General features: G+C 35.5%; 1 protein-coding gene and 1 long non-coding RNA gene across 17 annotated transcripts in view; one reads left to right on the top strand and one right to left on the bottom strand.

The window, feature by feature from the left end:
- The window catches only part of tns2a (tensin 2a), a 111,697-nt gene that overhangs the window by 71,366 nt on the left and 20,072 nt on the right, over positions 1 to 20,259 (bottom strand). For 7 of the 16 annotated variants that reach the window (XM_021469904.3, XM_021469905.3, XM_021469907.3 and 4 more), the window contains exon 2: positions 1,691 to 1,796. In XM_021469904.3, coding sequence (XP_021325579.2) covers positions 1,691 to 1,796 — 106 coding nt within the window. Of the gene's footprint in view, positions 1 to 1,690; positions 1,797 to 1,975; positions 2,042 to 10,818; positions 11,237 to 20,259 lie in introns of those variants that run through there. The other 9 variants (XM_009296676.5, XM_073939847.1, XM_073939849.1 and 6 more) reach the window with 4 other exon arrangements.
- Positions 1 to 20,259, top strand: part of LOC137490614 (uncharacterized) — a 159,280-nt gene that overhangs the window by 124,528 nt on the left and 14,493 nt on the right. The window lies entirely within an intron of this gene.

The raw sequence follows: 20,259 nt of genomic DNA, 5'->3' as shown, positions 1-20,259 counted from the left end.
ATTAGGGGGTTTCATTTGGAGAATTTGCTGTAAAACTGTCTAACAGCTGTTGTGAATTGTATTTCTTTGCAATAAAAAAAACTGAAATATTAAAAAAAAAGTTTTGAAATGGATTATTGGTGATAGGGTATTGGCCTGATAATGTAGCTTACCTTGGAAATAGGAAAAATTAAGACCTGTTTAAAATGATTTAGGACCTATGACCAACTATTTCAGTGAATTTTAGACTTATTAGGGCCTAAAATTTTGTTTTTGAAATGTAAGACCTTTTAAGACCCTGCGGACACCCTGATTGTTAAACATAGAATAGGATAAATTATGGCAGTTTATATGTGGAATGATTAATATCTTTCTTCAATGTATTTTTTAAAATACTTATTATTTAAGAAAATGAATAAAAAGATTACAAATGTAAAATAAAAAAAAATGTATATATATATAAATGTATTATTTACTATTCATGAATTAACTTATTTTATATATTTTGTATTTAATTTTTTTATTTTAGAAAATGTGTTTGATTTTGTCAGTTTTTAAATATTTTTAAATAGCAATAATTTATTTTAAGTGACACCAAGAACTGGCATTTGTGGAGATCATGTTGACAACATTCAAAAAATACCAGAAATTGCTGTTGTGAAAGCATACCCTTACTTAATTTGGTTAATTGCAATTACAAGTTTAAGTTTGCCATATAATATTCATATTTATTTTAGCTGAATTATTCAGAATAGTCTATTATACTATTACTTATCATTAGAGGTGGCATGGTAGCTCAGTGGTTAGCACTGTCGCCTCACAGCAAGAAGGTCGCTGGTTCTAGTCTGCTGTGATGGAATAGTTGGCACTTGGCAGTTTATTCTACTGTGGCGACCTCTGATAAATCTGAGACTAAGCTGATGGAAAATGAATGAATGAATGGTTATCGTTAACAATTATAACTATTACTTGCTTGGAAAGGCTGTTAAGGTGGTAAAAGTAAGTGTAAAACTGGAACAAGACTTAGTGTAAAAATACTACACAAATAATTTACATTTTTTTATCCCTGAATAATGTTAATTTTAATTTTCTATTTAAACATTTTGTATTAATTGTAAAGTATCCAGATATTTTCATAATCGCCAATTTCTTTAGTACAGTAATTGTTAATTCCATAACAATATGCTGTATTAAAATAGCACGCTTATCAGAATAATATGTTTAAGATAACTACAATTGTATACATGGAAATGTCACAAGGGATGCATTACATGTGGGGTCTTTGTTAGGCATGGGCCAGTATAAGTTTTTGATGGTATGATCACCTTGAATAAAAATATCACAATTTCACAACTAATATAAGTTTTTTTAGAAAATGTCTGGGAAGGGGATAATGGTTTCCCCATTAAACACAATATATTTTATTTATTGTGCATGTATTAAGCATATCAGGCTAAAAAATTTAAATAAACAATTAACTTCTGTTGTCTTCATTAGTTATAAAAGCACATATTTCTTTAAAAAACATGAAAAAACAGTTTAAAAAGCCCTTAAATATACCTTAGGAACAGTATAACAGAATATTTTAGCTGTTTTAAAATCTTGACTTTTCCAAACTGTGGTAAACCTTTAAACCGGTTACCATCCCATGCCTAGTTCTTCTCAAAATAAAAAGTAAATACAAGGGCTGAAATGTTCTGATGTCACTCACCTCGACAAAAAGAGCCCAGGTTCTCCACGCTCTGCCTGCACACTCCACATTGGCGCTTCTTTTTGAAGGCCTTTTCTTTGAAGACGTGTGGCTCGCCCTTCCCCGCCTGGAAGACACAAACACAACATTACATATAAAAAAATTTTTAATGCCTTTTTATTTAACCCTCAACTCATTCCCTCTCAGCCACCTTCTGTAATCCTGTTATTTTGCCATCACTATTTCTCTAAATGATCATGTCTTGTTCTGCTCTGTCATTGCTTATGCCCAGCTGCCTTCACTGACCTGAACTGTTCTGTGGAATTCAGGCCTCTGTCTTTCTTTCCATGAACAGCAGCTCATCTTTCAACTCTAAGAACAAAGACAAAAAACCCAACAAAACACCTTTTATCTGAAAGTGACGGATCTTGCAGTGAGTAAGCGCTTGGCGAAAATACCTTACATCATGTCCTCCTTTTATGCTAATATGTATGTTATCACTTCTGATTAGGTCAAAGACTAACAGTCAGCACAAACTTGTCGACCAATGTTTGTATACTTGATTTGGTTCGGTTATTACTGTGTATGACGTCCCAGCAGAGGAACATAATGCAGCTTTGTGTTTGGATGTGCACTTTTCCATTTGGCAGAGAGGTAAAGAGGTTTAGCACTCTTTTCCACTCTCTCTCTCTCTCTTCCTTTCTTTCTCTCTCGACCCTGTTTAGACAGCTGGCGAGAAAAGCAGCGTGTGCCCGCTAGGTGCCATAGCTACTGGCTGCTTCAATGAGCTGGCACCATCATATACAGCCACCTGAGACCTTCACTCTTCAACCATTGTCTACTACAGGTACAATAAGCATCTCCAAATATGAGCTGTGGGTATAACCTAGCAGAACACAATGCTTGAAATGTGAAGAGTTTTGGAGACGATGTTAAAATACTTTCTTCTGTTCCAGTTTAATGTGTTAAAAGAACTAGAATAAGTTATGATTTATTTAGTATATTTGCCTTTGAATAATAAAGCATGTTGATCAGATGAGTTAGGCAAGAATCCTGCTTTAGCATTCTAGAAAGCACTCAAAATATCCCAATTCCCAAAGTATAACCTTAGCAACCACCCAGAACTTAATAATCAAAAAGCAACACCTTAGCAACTACTCAGAATGCAAAACCACCCACAAAGGAGCATCATAGCAACCACCCATAACACATAGCAACATTTTAGCAACCACCCAAAACAAGCCAAAACCCTAATAAAAAATCCAAAGCCCACATCACAACAACTACACAGTAACACCTAGCAACTATCCAAGAGCACTCACCTACCACACATTATAATAACCCAAGCAACAACAACATACATCATTACAAAAACAACTGCTAACACCCAGAACAAAGCTATACCATCAAAACAAATCTTGAAACCGCCCAGTACCAAATAACAAGCACATAGATACACCCTAGCAACCACACTAAATTACCACACTATTTGTATAATAATAACCACAGAAAGCACTCCAGCAACATCATAACCCTAGGAATATCATATAAACTAGGGATGTCGTGATCAGATTTTTTTGCCCTCGAGTCCGAGTCATTTCATTTTAAGTATCTACTGATACCGAAACCCGATCTGATACTCCTATAATCAAATAAGAATAAAGAAGAGCGAAGAAACAGATTTCCTTATTTTCTATGTAGTTCACTTTATTTTAACATTCAACAACTCTGTTAACTAACAGAGCACTTCTGTGAGCTTGAAGAATCAAGTAATGAATAACATCAAATCTTCACTTTTGGACTTTAGTGCAACAGTAAATATATATAAAAAACAGATAGCACCTCAACTTAAAATACCCAGCAGACAATCCCAAGTTTACATAACTCACAGTTTTCTATGGCAATGTCGTCGTCATCAACCTTATAATACCTCATTTAAGGCATTTAACCAATAGCGTCTCTGCAACAAAGTGATGTCATGCCGCACGCGTTGCTGTTTCTTTGTCAAGAATGGCTTAAACTCTGTGCCATGGCATAACTTTAAAAGTGTTAAAAAATAATGAGAATATATAATCAATCGGGAGGTAATGTCCAATTCTGATCGGGTCTGAAACTCCGAGATTAGGCCGAATTTCCAATTACGTGATTGGATCTGGACATTCCAAATACCAACCACACAGCAATACACTAGCAACAACCTAGAAAAATCTACAAACCACATAATGACCCTAGCAAGTGTAATGGAGGCCAGCTAGTGAGTGTTGTGCAGGTAAACCTCTACCTCTTAAAGGTAAACCTCTGACCTCTAAAGCTGCTCTAGCGCAGATGCTAGAGGCCATGGTCTTTAGCCTCCTTGGTAGAGCAACCGACTCCCATGCGGAAGGTTGCATGGGAGTCATTGTTACACTCACCCAACATGCTCAGAGCAGGTTGGGTGGCGTGGGACCGGTGGTGTTACATTGGTGCCGTGACCCGAGTGGGAGTGAGGATTAGAGGGGTGAGTTTAACGAAGAAAGCTAGTGAGTGCTGTGCAGGTAAACCTCACTCCTCTGACCTCTAAAGGTGCTCTAGCAACAGACGCTAGAGTCCATAGTCTTTAACCTGCTTCATAGAGCAACCGACTCCCATGCGGAAGGTCGCAGGGGGGCGTTGGACCGGCGGGGTTACATAAGCATATAGCAACAGCCTGGCAACCACTTAGACCATCATAATCATGCAGCCATCAAACCTTCTACTATTCACACAGCAACACCCTAGCAATCGGACTGCACATAATGTAGTTACAAATAATAATGTTAATCCTGTCTCATGTAAAAGACATTTTTATGAACGTTTTATAATAAATAATTGGTAGAAATAGGACCAGGTTTGGGACATTATTTCAGTGCAAAACTATGAAAATCTATGAAAATTCCCAAAGAGTTTGTTAGTTGTGTCTGTCACTGCCGTCACATTAGCTGTTTCCATTCACCAAATTTTGGAATATTGGAAAAATAAAATGCTTGTATGAAATGCCAAGATGCTCATAAATGTGGATGCAAAAACGTATGTGCACAAGTGAGTAGGATAAACGTTTTATCCGATAAGAAAAAATGTGCCTAAACTATGGAACTATGGACTATGGAAACACATACACTGGATAAAGTTAATATGATACCACAAATGGCCACACACCAGCAGATCGTCCATAATGCAAGACATCTGAAAAGCAGTTTTGGTCAATCTAAAATGCTCAAGCCAAAGTCAGTCATCAAAAGTGGCAGTATCATTACCACACAGAATTGTCTGGAGCGGCTGTGATCCCAAAGAGCGCTCTCACGCCTCCAAAAGCCACCACTTTGTGTTAGGGATTCGTCTTCTGAAGCGCAAGTAATTTATTATTAAGAAAGAAGGCTAACAATGGCTTCTCCTACCACAGCAAATTCCATTCCTCCTTTAAATATTTGGTGCAGGTTATCAGGAAGTGACGATTTTGCCCTCTTTAAATAATTTGAGGGGTGCATTATTCTCGAATGTTTCATGCGATATTCAAGTTTTGCGCGTAACTCTTATTGACATTTTTAGACAAAGAAATAGCTTTTGAGATGTCACATTAATAGGGTCATAACAGCTTGTTCCTTTGATTGTACACAAGTGACAGAAGACTTTTTCAGCATGACTAAGATGCTTGAGAAATGCTAATAACAGACTATAATTGCTTAATAAGTATCTTTCCCTGACTTTTAAGCAAACATTCAAGATCAGCTGCTTCAAGCATTAGCCATGCCCTGTAAAAGAGCCTCATGACAAACATTATGTGTTATGCCTCTAAGTGACCCATTTAAACATCCACGGCTTTAAAAGTCCGCTGTTAATGCAACCTTATTGTCTTGTGTTATTTCTCTCAGAGTAAGCAAGAGAGAAAATCTGGGCCAGATCACGGTGGTTTGCTTGGCTGCTGCAGGAGTTCAGTAAGCCCACCCTAATGAAAAATCATCAGCTGCTTTTCCCTTTCTCTTTTACAGCTCCTTAATGCTTGGATTTCCTCTCTTTCTTCTAATTTCAGCCTGTTTTCCCTGAGCTCACTCCATTCATTTTCCTAAGCTTCAGCCAAGGGTCAATGACATCTAAAAATGTCCAAAATAATCAAAACATATTAAAAATCTAGATGAAAATGTGCTAAGCTGATAAAAAATGTATATAGTTTAAAAACATGTTTAATGAAATGATCAAGCTTAATTATTTAGATTTTAGGACAGTACAGTGGCTCAGTGGTTACCACTGTTGCTTCAAAGCAAGAAGATTGCTGGTTTAAGCCCTGATTGGGCCAGTTGGCATTTCTGTGTGGAATTTGCATGTTCTTCCTGTGTTTGCATGGGTTTTTGGGTGCTACGGTTTTCCGCACAAGTCCAAACACATGCTCTATAGGTTTATTAAATAAGCAAAAAATTGGCCGTAGTGTATATGTGTGTGTGTGTATAAATGAATGTGTAAGTGTTTCCCAGTACTGGGTTGCGGCTGGAAGGGCATTCACTGCATAAAACATATGCTGGAATAGTTATCGGTTCATTCTATTGTGGCAACCCCTGATAAATAATGGACTAAGCTGAAGTAAAATGAATAATGAATTAATTATTTAGACTTTAATGAAGCAGTTCTGCAGAGACAGTGTGCATTTAGGTCACACACACATCTGGAGTGGCAGGGGAGGGGCAGACTCAACCATCTCCATTGATTTTTCTATTGAGGGAAGCCATTTCTTCGTTATTTCTGCCTTATAATAAAAACAAAACAAGGTTTATTGTGGTACATGGTGTACTGCAAACAAGCTTAACATATGCAACAGGATAGGATTATGTGTAGATATAGTGTTTCTACAGTCATATTGGGGTTATATAAAGAAAATAAGTCTCTTTTTTGAAATTTCCAGACATTAAAATAAGATCAAAATCACTCCCATTTTGAGGCACACCGCATCGTGACGTAGGAGTGACTGATTTGATAGACAGCCGCGTATTATCATGTCTCTTAGTAACGCATATTTCAATAATTCAATGCTATCTCATGGCAATTCATAACTTATTGATTTAGTGGCTAAATCATATCAATTCGTACAAATCTAATTCGTACAATTTTGTACAATTTGCTCATCACCCAATGACGGTTGGGTTTAGGGGTGGGTTGTGTGCCACGCCTTTTTTAAAAATTGTACATTTTCAAACGATTAAACTCTAAACTTCCAAAAGTAAAATACTTATGTTTTCTTGTGAGATCAGACTGTATAATCATATCAACAAGACAGGACGTGTGGAAAACAACCGGGATTAAAAAATCTGTTGAGCTCTCTGTGATCATCAATCATCATCAAATGTGATCAAGAATGAGTTTTACAAATTTAAAACGTTTTAAAAAATGGAGCATGTTTGTAATGAATTACAGCGATTTTACTGTCTTTATCACAAGCTGTGTGTCAGTACAATTATAAAAGAAGACGCTTCAATCCCGGTTTGTGAACGTTAAATCAGGTTTATTTTGTACATTAACATAACGGATATCCATACATCAGTGGATATTAATGTGTATCCTGTCACATTTGTGCACAAAAACAGTGCAAAGGTAAAAGCGCATGCTGTGTGTCTGTGTGCGTGTGTGAACTTTGTAACCACATTGTGTGTGACTCCTCGTTGCAACTCCTCTACAAATACATCAAATAATCATTGGTAAAGTTCTTACTGTAGTATTTCTCACAAACGTTAAGCGAGATCTGCTTCCTTCATGTCTGTGGCTGTGCTGTTTATCTGACGCAGCCGAAGACAGTCTGACAGACACGTGGGAATGGTGGGCATAGAGAACTAGCATTAAAAGCACAGGCAGTAAAAACAGCTACATTGTGTTCAGGGCCGAAAATCTAACATTCTGAAAGGTATAATAAATAATCTGATGGGTGATTTAAGCTGAAACTTTACAGACACATTCTGGAGACACAAAAGACTTATCTTAAATCTTGAAAAAGGGGTAAAATAGGTGCCCTTTAAAAGTGGACATCAGAAGAAGGAATGGGTAAAATTGCATCCTATCCCTCAGTATGTGTGCAGTACACATTTAGTCACTGATAAGTCAAACATGCAAATGAAGTTATATATTTCTGTTAGCTAAGCTGTAATTTTGATAGTATGCAGCTTGGTAGAATGTGGATAAAGCAGAAAGCTATTCAGTAATGTTGTGTTTGTGAGTGCTTTAGATATAGTAGCTAATATGGCTTTCGAGCAGCTTGCCCCACCTTCATTTCATAAAAAACAAACAAATAATCAAAAAGTTGTAAGTATTAAAGTTTCTTAAGTCAGGCCAGGGTTTGGTGTGGAACATTTCTCCAACAAAAGGAGTAAGTAAAAGGGCCACTGATACAGACAAATAAAAAGTATTCTCTATAACTTTCTTCATCTCTGGTTAGCATAGGTTAATGAAACTATACTTTGACATAGTTAAAAGATGAACGTTTCCTGTCACAAATGACATTTCTCTTCAGTGAGCATACCATAACGCTCTACTTTTGTGTTCTTAAATTCTCTTTTTTTTCAGAGGTTATTAAAACATACTTCTGGAATTTTAGCTAGTTAACAGGTTACCTGGTCTCAAAGCAGCTTTAAAGCATTGTTTTTATATTGTTATAAGTCAGAAATGACCCGGAGGCTGCTTCCCAATACAAAGTCAATTGAGTTGATTAGATTGATTTCAGATTAGGATGCAGATTATTTGAATAATAGTAAACAATAACAATTGCAAACTGTTTGACTTATTTGCACTGGATTGGAATCATCAATATGCCATAATATATACATAACAACACCATAGTTACCACCCAAAACACTTTAGCCACATAATAACCCAGCAATCCACCCAGAATACCATAACAACCACTTGGCAACTTATTGACTGGAACCCATTCACAAACTACATGACCATAAAAAATGCACCTGCATCTCTTTTCATGAGTGAACAGACTGAGCCTCTATGTGTATTCATGAGTTTTCAGAAATCATTTCATTCTGTTCAAGAGTTAAAGTCATTTTAGGTGGCCCCATTTATTTGTAACACTGTATAATCCCGTGAATGGGATATAATACAATTAACTTTGATTTTCCAGGATCCAAAGAAAAATACTTCCAAAAAACTTCCAAACATTGGACAGATATTGAATTCTTTTGTACATGTTGAGCAAATGTTTGCTATGATGTATAAGTTCTCTGAGTCTATAACAAGCAGTTTAGGAGTTATGAGTGATTTCATTCACCATCAGGTCAGTCAGGGGTGCGTTTCCAAAAACAACAATATAACTCTGAACTATCATAGTACGACGCATGGTTTGGGAAATGAACGATGTAGTGACAAGTGTTACAACATAAAACGTCCATAATAATGTTTTAAACAGGGCAGAGTTACAACTTCTATAGAGAAAAACCCCATACTTTTTTGTGCAGATTATATTGTTTTACACGCACACAGTTTAAAAAAAAATCCAATATTAGTTTTGCATGCACTCGTTTCCAAATTAATTAAAATATATATAAATGGCACATATAGGGCCTGTGTTTCCTTTACGAATATTATTGAGAACATTCCATATTCTATTCTAAAACATAAAACCACTTAGCTAACACATATTTAATCTCATATATAAATTATATAATTAATTAATGGTTGTAATTTACAGTGGGCTATTTTTGACATTAAGAAAAATACTACTTAATGATGATTATTATTATTATTATTTTATTGTTGTTGTTATTATTAAGTAAGATCTTATTTATTTAATTTTTTAATTTAATTTTATTTAAATAAAGTTGACACATTCAAGCCACTGCAAAAATGTTTTAACCAACAGGCTCATGTCATATACGGTACAGATACATTTGTTAACAAATAAACCACCATAAAATAATAGCATTAACATATGCTATATGTAATGAAAATTAATGCTTTAATAGGTCACCAATAGCTTTCGTCATGAGCCATGGCTGTGGTCAAAATGGCATAAGGCTTTCAAAATGCACTGCAAAGTGGGCAAAATTGTCAATATGAAGATCACTAAAACTAAACTGCAAAAAAATACTTTGAAACCAAATTACACCAGAGAGAGATGACTTTATTATATATTTTTTTTATCATTCCAAGTTTAAATGTTGGAACGTTCTAAATGAATAGGGCATATGGGGGGATAACGTGGAATAGAACACAACCAGGAACTATGCTTCTACAGCTCAACAAACAGTTTGTAACGACGCAACTTGCGACCTTATTTGGCTTACGATGGTTTTCTGAAATCCACCCCCGGGGTGAGTTTTGGTGGTGTTATAGAAATCTCTGCGACTTACTGTACAGTTTGGTCTTTATCGGTTTTCGAACACCTAAATATTCAGCAAAAGCTTTTTGATTATATTATGGGACTCACAAATATGTCAGATACTACTGAAAATATTAAATAATTTGGACAAAAAATTAAAAAAGGTATCAATTACATACCTTGATGATTAACCAAAGGAAAATCAAAAATACAGATCAAATTATTCAATCGAATTACATATAAAGATTTATGTAGAAATATAAAAATATAAGCATAATGAATTATTGTGGAAGATGATTAAATATCATTCTTACAGGGATATTTACCCCAAAAAATGAACATTTCCTCACACAAGTGTTTCTAAATTTTATTAATGTATTTCCTCTGTTAAATACAAAACAAGATATTCTGAAGAATGTTGAAAAATAATTGACTTCCAAAGTAGGAAAAAAAAAACAACGGAAGTCAGTGATATCTTCTTTTGTGTCAACAGAATAACTCAAACAGATTTGGAAACAAGTAGAGGACAAGTAAATTATGAAAAAAAATTCATTTGAGTCAACTATCTCTAAGTTCAATCACAGATTTAAGTATTTTTCATACATTAATGAAGCAGTTTTGCAGTTAAACTAAAAGCATAAATGGAATGAAATAACAAAATGCTGCTTCAACTCACATAAACACACTTTAAAAGCTCAGAAAGAAAATGAGAATGTCACCTGACACAACCGAAACTAACATTCAAGTCACTGCTTACATAATTCACCACCAATTAGCATAAGCAGGCTTTCTAGCAATGTGGGAAGATAACATGCATTATAAAGCTTACCTTTCCAGTGCTAAAGTCCACGAGAGACCCAAATGACGAGACTAATCAGCACTCCATTACCTGCACTAGTAAAGCACCCTTTAAAGTGAGTGTGCAGGAGCACGTCTCTCAGCTCTGGCTCTCTGAGGTGTGACTGAACCAGCCGCTAACAGACTACCCCTGCTGCCCGGCCCACAGTGTGCCAAGAGCGGGCAGCAGGGGTAGAGACAGCCCCCAGGGCATGGAGCAAAGACAAGGAAGGACTGTTCACTTAATTTTAGCCATCCAGAACAGCATGCCAAAGCTGTCTAGCAAAAAGGAAAGCCTTTGAGAAAGAGAAAACCCTCCCGTTCAGCCCCATATGAAAGAACAGAAGAGGAATTGAACAGACAATCTGGATGTAAACAGACGTAGAAACGGCAGAGCAACAGTCGAGCCCGTATTTTGGGAAAACGCACACCCACATACCAATTTTGCCATAATTCTTCACCTTTGCACTCTCTTCTCTTCCATTAATAGCTCCAGCTTAAACAGATGCCCACATTGTGTGCCATGATATCCTGCCATGAACCCAACTTTGTGTCCCAGATCAACTCAGAACATGCAGCTCTGAACATCTGACTGACATTTAGAGGTCATTGACAATGGCACAAGCTTTTAAAAATTTTGCTTAAGATCTATGTGCTAAATTGTTATTGCTTTTTATCGATTTTATTTCATATGATATAAAAGAAAAACATCATTTCAAATATACAGTGGGGGAAATATATTGAACAGAACACTTCACTACTTTTCAGAAAACATATTTCTAAAGGTGCTATTGACTTGAATTTTTCACTGCATGTTGGTAACAACCAAATAAATTCATATATCTAAAAAAACATATTAATTAGTTTACAAATTAAGTTTTGCATAATAAAATAAAATAATGCAGGGAAAAAGTATTGAACACATGAAGAAAGGGAGGTGTAGAAAGGGAGTGAAAGCCCAGACAGCAGCTGAAATCTCTCAGTAGTTACTCAGCAATCCTCTGCCCTTCGTCATTGTAAATTAAAGTTAGCTGCTTAAATTTAACATCTACATTATCAGGATGATAAAGATGAAACCAGGGTGGATATTTCAGTAAAACAATGATACAAAACACAGCCAAGAAAATTATTAAATCTTAAGGAGAAATAAAATTGAGCTGTAGAAAGGCCCAGTCAATCAGCTGACATGAATCCAATAGAAAACTCAAATACTTGTGTCACTCCATTGTTATTACAAATAACTCATTTAACAGATTATTTTTTTTGTTTGTTTTAGTTTTATGTTTGTATTGTTTGTTTGTTTTTTGCCAAAAAAAGGTTTAATATCAACAGATCTTTTAAAAATATTATTCACAGGAAAAAAACGTGTCGTGTTTAATACTTATTTCCCTCCCTGTATTGTCATTTTTTCCAAATGAAAAAAATATAACTATACTTTTAAAAAGTCACTGACTTTTTACAAAGTTAAAATCCTAGCCTAGTCATAAAATAAAAACATATAAATATACCTGTCGCAATAATAAATATATTGATGTATCACACAAAACATAGACATGACCTCAGTCATTTTTTGGTGATGCAAAAAATACCACCTAATAAAAACCAATGTAAGCAACATTTTAGCTGATTGCTATAACTATTGCATATTTGAGTACCTAACAACTTTAATAGATCTAGTGTGACACTTTTATTTTGGCTTTATTTTGACGAGCCAGGCACAAAGTGCAAATCGCAGGACGCAAAAGCATTAAGGGCATGTCTGAATCCACTTTTGCTATTTTAAGGATGGAAAAATCCACTTTGTGCCAAGGCGCATGGTCTAACAGGGTTGAGCTTATTCTCTTAATGAGTTATGGGTGTGTTTTGAGAATAAACTAATCAGAGTCTCATCTCCCATTGCCTTTAAGAGTCAATTGTAGCAGCGCCATAGCGCGTATGCTATTTACATGGCGCACTTTGTAAGTGTAAAAACTGAACACTTCACTAGAGAGAAAACAGATAAACAGCATCTACAGCGCGAGAATGAGAGATGAGCCTCCATATTCTTTACTTTCACTTTCCCTCTTGTGGATAGGGAAACGTGCTGTACGCACAGACATCCATGAGTCTATACATAATTAATTTTTGAGTTTGTTAAGTGCAAATATTTGTTTCAAAACTATTTCTAAATTCAGTTCTAGTTTTCAGCAAACGAATAAATGAACAATAATAATAAAACTGTGCTCAAAAAACTGAGTTATATCCTAATACACATGCTATGCCCATATGGTCTAAAACCTGACAGGTGAGCAAATCTAAGCTTGTTTTTAATGAAACAAATGTAAATATGCATATTTTAAATAATACTGCTAATAACAATAGCATTATACAAAAGTAAATTGTCGTAAATAAACTGAAAAAGCCCCCAGAGGTGAAGAAGGCATGAAAGCAGTGGTTTTTATATTATGTAGGCTAGAAAAAAAAACTTAGTTATACCTTTTATACTTTATCATCTGTAAAGATATTTGCGTATTGCTGTACATTCTGTGTGTATTAAGCAATGTTTAAGCGAGGTGCAAAACTAACGCGCTCTGTGCTAGACTTAAGTCTTCTTCTCTGCTGGTCTATTGAACAGTCTATTATTGTTCCTCAAAATAGCAACGCGCCAGCAATGCACCCTAAAGCAGGTCGCACACCAGAAGCGCCGCTCGACTCTTGCGCTGAGATGAACAAACAAGCAACAATTACGTTGCGTCTGGCGCCGGGTGTATGATAGGGCCCTAAAAGTCTAAAATGACTATTCCAAAATGTTATTGTTAAACATAACTTTTTTTTAGTTCTTGTTACCTTGCATAAACATTTATTATTGTTTATGTGAATGAGAAAATTTGTTTTCACATTCTGATTTCAATGCTTAATTAGTAACTTGTTCAAATTGCTATAATTATATTCAATATTTTAGAGAACAAAACATTATGTTGCTTTTATAGTGTCATTCTGGCATTATGTAATGAGTGGAATTAAATGGTCTTAACAATAATATCATTTATCGCAATAGATTTTGGTGCAATATATCAAACAACAAAAAATAGCTATCGGGGCAGGTGTAGTGAAAAACAATATAAAACAAATCTTTTGTGGTATTTTAAGGAGTCACTGCTGATTAGTCTTGCCTTGTCATTCAAATATACACACAGGCTATCTAACAAATCATTTAAGATCATTTTCTTTTTGAGGCTTTTTCTTCGATGTGATTTAATTTATGTCATTTCTTCCTTTAAAGCTTTCATAACAATTGTAACATTCATTGTGGTGTATTCAAGTCACTAAATATATAAATAGCTTTTTTAATGTAATTAAAAAAAAATCATAGACAGACACAGAAAACTTCAATCCAAATTTACCCCTGAGACATAAAACAATGTTGTAGAAGAAGATCTAAATCAAGGATGTCATTAAAACCACTGCAGATTTGTTGGTGAAGCCAGATGGTGAAGAATTTAGAGCTCTAAGGTAAAGATTCCAGTAGAAACAGTCCACAGAATGTCTAAGACCTCGCCACAGATGTTCCCCAATCAGACTGGCATTAATGCCCAGGGTGTACCAGGGAGACCGTCTCTGCCATCGGTCTCCTGTGGAGAACAATAAACAAAGAAACATCTGCAAAATACCACATTATCAATCACTAAATCATGCCTGCAGCCCTGGTGGTCTACCAACAGATGCTACCCATTATATTCTCAAATCATAGAAACAATGAAGGTTGGTAAGCCGGTGCAAAAAAAGTTTGAGAAAACCAGAAGAATAAACATGACGAGGGGAACCGAGGTCTTGGACAACAAACTGTCCTTGTGTGATGAGCCAATGAAGGAATATGTGAGCACCTGATTAATTGCTGCTATAACCTGCACTTGCTGAATAAGTGCTATTTATGCCAGAGGAATTAGATTTGCTTCCCAAAGTATCCCAGCGAGGTGTTTATAGTGGCGTTCAATGCAACTGAAGCATTTCTTCCATTGCAGATTATAGATTTTTTTGGAGACCTTCTGCATTTGCAAAACTCTCAGACATAATGATATAAAGGTATTGCTATTCAGATTCTGGTTTAACCTTTTCATTTTTACTCTAATAATTTCTTTGGTTTAATAGTGTTCTTGACACTTCTCTAAGCCAATTTTGAGATTTTTTGTTTCAATGATAACCAAAGGAAAATAAATCAACCACACAGTTAAAGGGTTAAAAATATCCTGACAAATCTACAGTAAAAATCGTCAACTGTGGTTGCCAAAAATTTATTGTGAAAAAATTGAGATTGGTTGGCGCGATAGCCCAGTGTTTAGTGCACTGGCATATAGTGCAACAGCGGTCCGGGTGTCCTGAGTTCGAATCCCGGCTCATGGACATTTCCCCATCCAATTCCCCTCTCTCTCCCGCTCAACTGTCCTGTCAAATAAAGGTGCAAAAGAAGTGCAGATTGGCATATCAGTGCCTGTTTACTTTACAAATTATGACCACTTACTTTATTTAAGTTATATAATGACTTACTTTGTAACGTTGGTGGTGCCTTAATGTACCTTAAATAGTACTGATAATTGGCCCACATGGAATCTGCGCTCACATAAATCCACAGATTTTTTAGTCCATTATTGAGTCTATATATTCACTTACAGTTTAAGTCAATATTATTAGCCCCCCTTTGATTTTTTATTTATTTTTTAAATATTTCCCAAATTATGTTTAACAGAGCAAGGACATTTTCACAGTATGTCTGATATTTTTTCTTCTGAAAAAATCATACTTGTTTTATTTCGGCTACAATAAAAGCAGTTTTTAATTTTTAAAAGCCATTTTAAGGACAAATGATTAGCTCCTTTAAGCTATATATTTTTCCTAATAGTCTAAAGAACAAGCCATCATTATACAATAACTTGCCTAATTAGCCTAACCTGCATAGTTACCCTAATTAACCTTAAGCCTTTAAATGTCACTTTAAGCTGTATAGAAGTGTCTTGAAAAATATCAAGTAAAATATTATTTACTGTCATCAAGGCAAAGATAAAACAAATCTGTTATTAGAAATGAGTTATTAAAACTATTATGTTTAGAAATGTGTTGAAGAAATCTTCTCTCCGTTAAACAGAAATTGGGGAAAAAATAAACAGGGGTGCTAATAATTCAGGGGGGCTAATAAATCTGACTTCAGCTGTATGTAAATTTGTGTAAATGTACAATTATTCAGATATTATATTAATTTCAGTATTATAACTGAACAACAATATGCAAATGTTTAAATGATTTATATACAAAAAAGTTTATAAAGTAATTTTTTCTATTTTAGTAGATATTATAGTAGTTAGTAGAATATAATAGTAGTAGAATAGTCGCAGTTAGTAGATATATTATATGAGAGACTGGCTTTGTTTACCAAACATAATTGGATTTGCATTGTAAACCTTAAATAAAAGTAATTTTTATCTCATGTTTATTTTTATGTTTTTAAATTACTATACTCTCAAAACCATTCCACATAAATCTGCGGATCTGCACACAAATAGAAAATAATGTCCACTTATTCTGTCTGGCCCTGCTGATAACCAACATAATAACAGAGGTAATAAAACAGACACACATTATATAAACTACAATTTATCGGAAGTGGCCTGACCATAAAGTATAACCACTAATCACATACACCAGGGGTAACCAATCTCGGTCCTGGAGGGCCGGTGTCCCTGCAGGGTTTAGCTCCAACTTGCCTCAACACACCTGCCTGGATGTTTCAAGTATACCTAGCAAGACCTTGATTAGCTTGTTCAGGTGTGTTTGATTAGGGTTGGAGCTAAAATCTGCAGGACACCGGTCAAGTTTGGTGACCACTGACATACACCATAGATTCTGCTCAGTTTCATTTAAACACCATTAGAGTAAAACACAACATTAAATAAATTCACTAAATCACAGAAAATAAGACTCTTGATAGTCAATTATAACCACTGTTTAGTCATATAAAGCTAATTTGTTTTATTAAATCATGGGGGACACTAAAAAAAATATGCATCCTAGACATTATTATTTCAACAAATATATAAAAGACGTTTGACTGTATGAGCATCAGCGATTAGTCACTAGGCACGGACATAAACTTTACTACAATCATGATTTTTAATAGTGTTACAGCAAACAGTGAGCATAAATTGGTATCATTTGTTGTTCCTGTTCAGCATATGGCAGGACATTTGGACCCAGAAACTTTTTCTAAGAGAGGATTGAGAGGAAAAGTACAGCACAAATTTAGATATTCATAATCAACATAGTTGTTAATTGATGTTTATAATCATTATATTACCACAAATCTATTTCAAACTTATTTTTTACTTTTAATCAAAAACAGAAGATATTTTCGCTTTGAGTATGTTTGAGGAATTGAATCCAGTCAGATTTAATCAGCAACTGCCTGCAGTACACTTAATGGACAGTAGTGTCGCCAAATGAAAAGAGTTTACAAGTATAACCCGCTAAATTGATCCCATACACACTTTTGCCCATTTCGATGTCCAAAAAAAGTCTGACAGCGAGCCTTATAGTTTTTGGCGGCATTCACATCTGCAGAACAGCATCCTCGAGAGTGCAGTGCACCAACCTTTCAGGGCTAATAAAAAGTGAGTATCTCAACCGGGGGAGTATAAAAGAGTGTTATAGCCTCCCTCCTCGTCCTCACCGAGGGCTGGTAAAGGGGAAGCATGTGTGTGAATTTGAGTGTGTGTATGTGTGTGTAGGGTGGGACAGGCAGTGGAAGAACAGAGACTGCCTGTTCCAGTGATGAAGTCAGCGCAGCGCCATTACATACTTCCTGTGCTAATCAAATATATCTCCATGACAAACAAACAACGCAATGACCAAAACAAAACCCTATTCCCAACAAACCATTCTGCATGCATAATGAACACGTAAGCTACTACAATTGCTCAAAATGAATATATTAAATATTGTATTCAATATTAAAAGATGACTAATCATTTTTGGAGTATAGGGGGAGTTTGCTGAAGCCCCACATACAAAACAATTGTCATTGTTTTGTTTCTCTTTCTGCTAAACTTAACAATAGGATAACCTGGCACACACTGTGTCATTTTGGTCATAAGTTTGGTCGTCTGACACAAATTTTGTAAAGATTCCTATAGGCTAATATCTGTGGTCTTTGATTGTTTGTTGGACATGTTGACCAGAAACCAATTAATGGCAATTCTGGAAGTGTCCAAAGATTTAATACAATTTCCTGCAGTGTGACTCTACAATACGACTCTACGATAAGCTCCATCCAAGAACCAACAGGAGCGATGAACCTGATGACGCAATCAGCACAAAAACTTCAAACTGATTTGGGGAAATGTTTAAATGCTATTAATAACAAGGTATGTTAGTATGAGCAAAATGAACGCAACAGATTGTTTATGTTAGCTATAAGAAACTGTCATTTCAGAGCACAGTTTATTAAATGTGTCATGGATTGATGACGTCGTAATCAAGATGACGCTTGGTTGTGTTTGTGTTTGGTGCGTCTTGATTGTCACAAAAGTCTGAGATTATGACAAAAAGTTAAATCTTACAATGTAACATGGGGATCATGTTTGGACAGTCTGAAAAGCTAGGAAATGTAAAGAATTATTATCATAATTTGCAAAGTGAGAGCCGGGCTTTAGGCACTTAATTATTTATTGAATGCTTCATTCCCATCCTTCTGAATTATGTTGTATATTGATAAGCAATCATGTTTGGTTGTGCCTACAATCTATATATGGTAAACTCAAGTTAAAACGACAAAGAAGTAATCAGTTAAAACTTGTTGATGTGGCAAAAATTTGTATAGAAAAAGATCTTAAACAGCAGGTCCAGCCTGATCTCACAAAGAAATGTAAGTTTTTTTTTTTTTTTTTATTCAGTTCAGTGACAAATTCATTAGAATTTGGACAAGTTCAATCATATAAAAATGTATGATTTTTTAAAAGGAGGCAGCACCAAACTTCACCCTTACACCCAACCGTCATTGGGGGATGATCATTGGGACAAATCATCCTAAATTGTACGAAGGAGAGTGTACAATTACATTAAACCACCAAATCAAAGTTATGAATTGCCGTGAGATAGCGTTCATAGCAAGCCATGTGGTGTTTTAAAGTGACATTGTCTTGTAGTGCCCTACAGTAAGTTTAACGCACATAATGTCAGAAAACATTGTCATTTTCCCAGAATATGCATTTAATAATTTTAAAAACAAAGCCGAATAAAACTTTCTTCCTCTTATTCACTGAGCAATGGACGTGGATTTGCATCATAGGCGGGGCTTCTGTCTTCCCGGTGACTGTAGTTTCATTGCTAAATGGTTAACATGGATTTTATTGAGAGAATAACTGTGTTTATGTGCTTTAAGAGAGCTGAAAAACAGCTTTGATTCATTTGGAGCCATGTCTGAGACAACTAGATTCTTTCAGAGTTTCACCCAGCTCTATGGGTGATGGAAGCTTTCGGTGGATTTCACCCAGGGACACCAACAATAGGCAAAATCACAACTGCAAGACTTTTTTTTCCTCCACTTTTTGAATTTCTGATCAAGTTATGTCAGATTTATTAATGTAGTGAATCATCTGATTGTTATTGAGCAGGTGTAATATTCATTAAAATTAATTATTCGAATTCTTATATTCTCTAAGGTGCCGCTGTTTGGAGTCAAATGACTGCAGGCTGCATTTTGCTCGTGGGGCTGCGTGAAAATAAAAAGAGCGGAGCTGCTGCAAAATAATGAAAAACAAATTGAGGTAAATAAATAAATAAATGAAAAAGTGCGACTGCTGAAAGTGCAAGCAGCTAGGGACACCGGCCCTCGTGGCCAAAAAACTGGCACTGCTGCTGGCACTGAAATTTTAGAATGATTTCAGTACGTTTTGCTGGAATCACTTCAAATCACCCAAAAAAATGTAACGTACACCTTGGATGTGCCTGTGATCTTTTTTTTTCAAACAGAGGAAGTCACACACGGCCATCCAGGGTATTCATCAATGCACATAGCTTATTAACATGCACCCAGTACTGCCACTGAGGAGAAGACACTGTTAAAAAAATCTTTCATTTTGTCCTTAAAATTGAACCACTTAACGGTCTACTTTGAGGATATTTTTTGGTATTTGTCTGGACCTTGTAGGAGCCTGTAGAGGATCAGGGAGCTCTTAGATTTATTCTATAATATCTTAATTTGTAGTCTGATAATGAACAGTGCTCTTGGGGGTTTGGAACGACATAAGGGTGAGTAATTCCTAACAATTATCGCTTTTGGGTAAACTATGCCTTTAAGGTCTGTAAACCTCCATAAGCCAACTTTGCTCTGATTAGTCAGTTGGCGAAGTCTGTTTTGATTGGTCTTTCCATATGTTAGTTTATTGCAGGCAGGGAGGAATTTAGC

This window comes from Danio rerio, chromosome 23, assembly GCF_049306965.1.
Source record: "Danio rerio strain Tuebingen ecotype United States chromosome 23, GRCz12tu, whole genome shotgun sequence".
Lineage (NCBI taxonomy): Eukaryota > Metazoa > Chordata > Actinopteri > Cypriniformes > Danionidae > Danio > Danio rerio.
The sequence above is the reverse complement of the archived record's forward strand: the minus strand, read 5'-3'. Positions and strand labels throughout refer to the sequence as shown.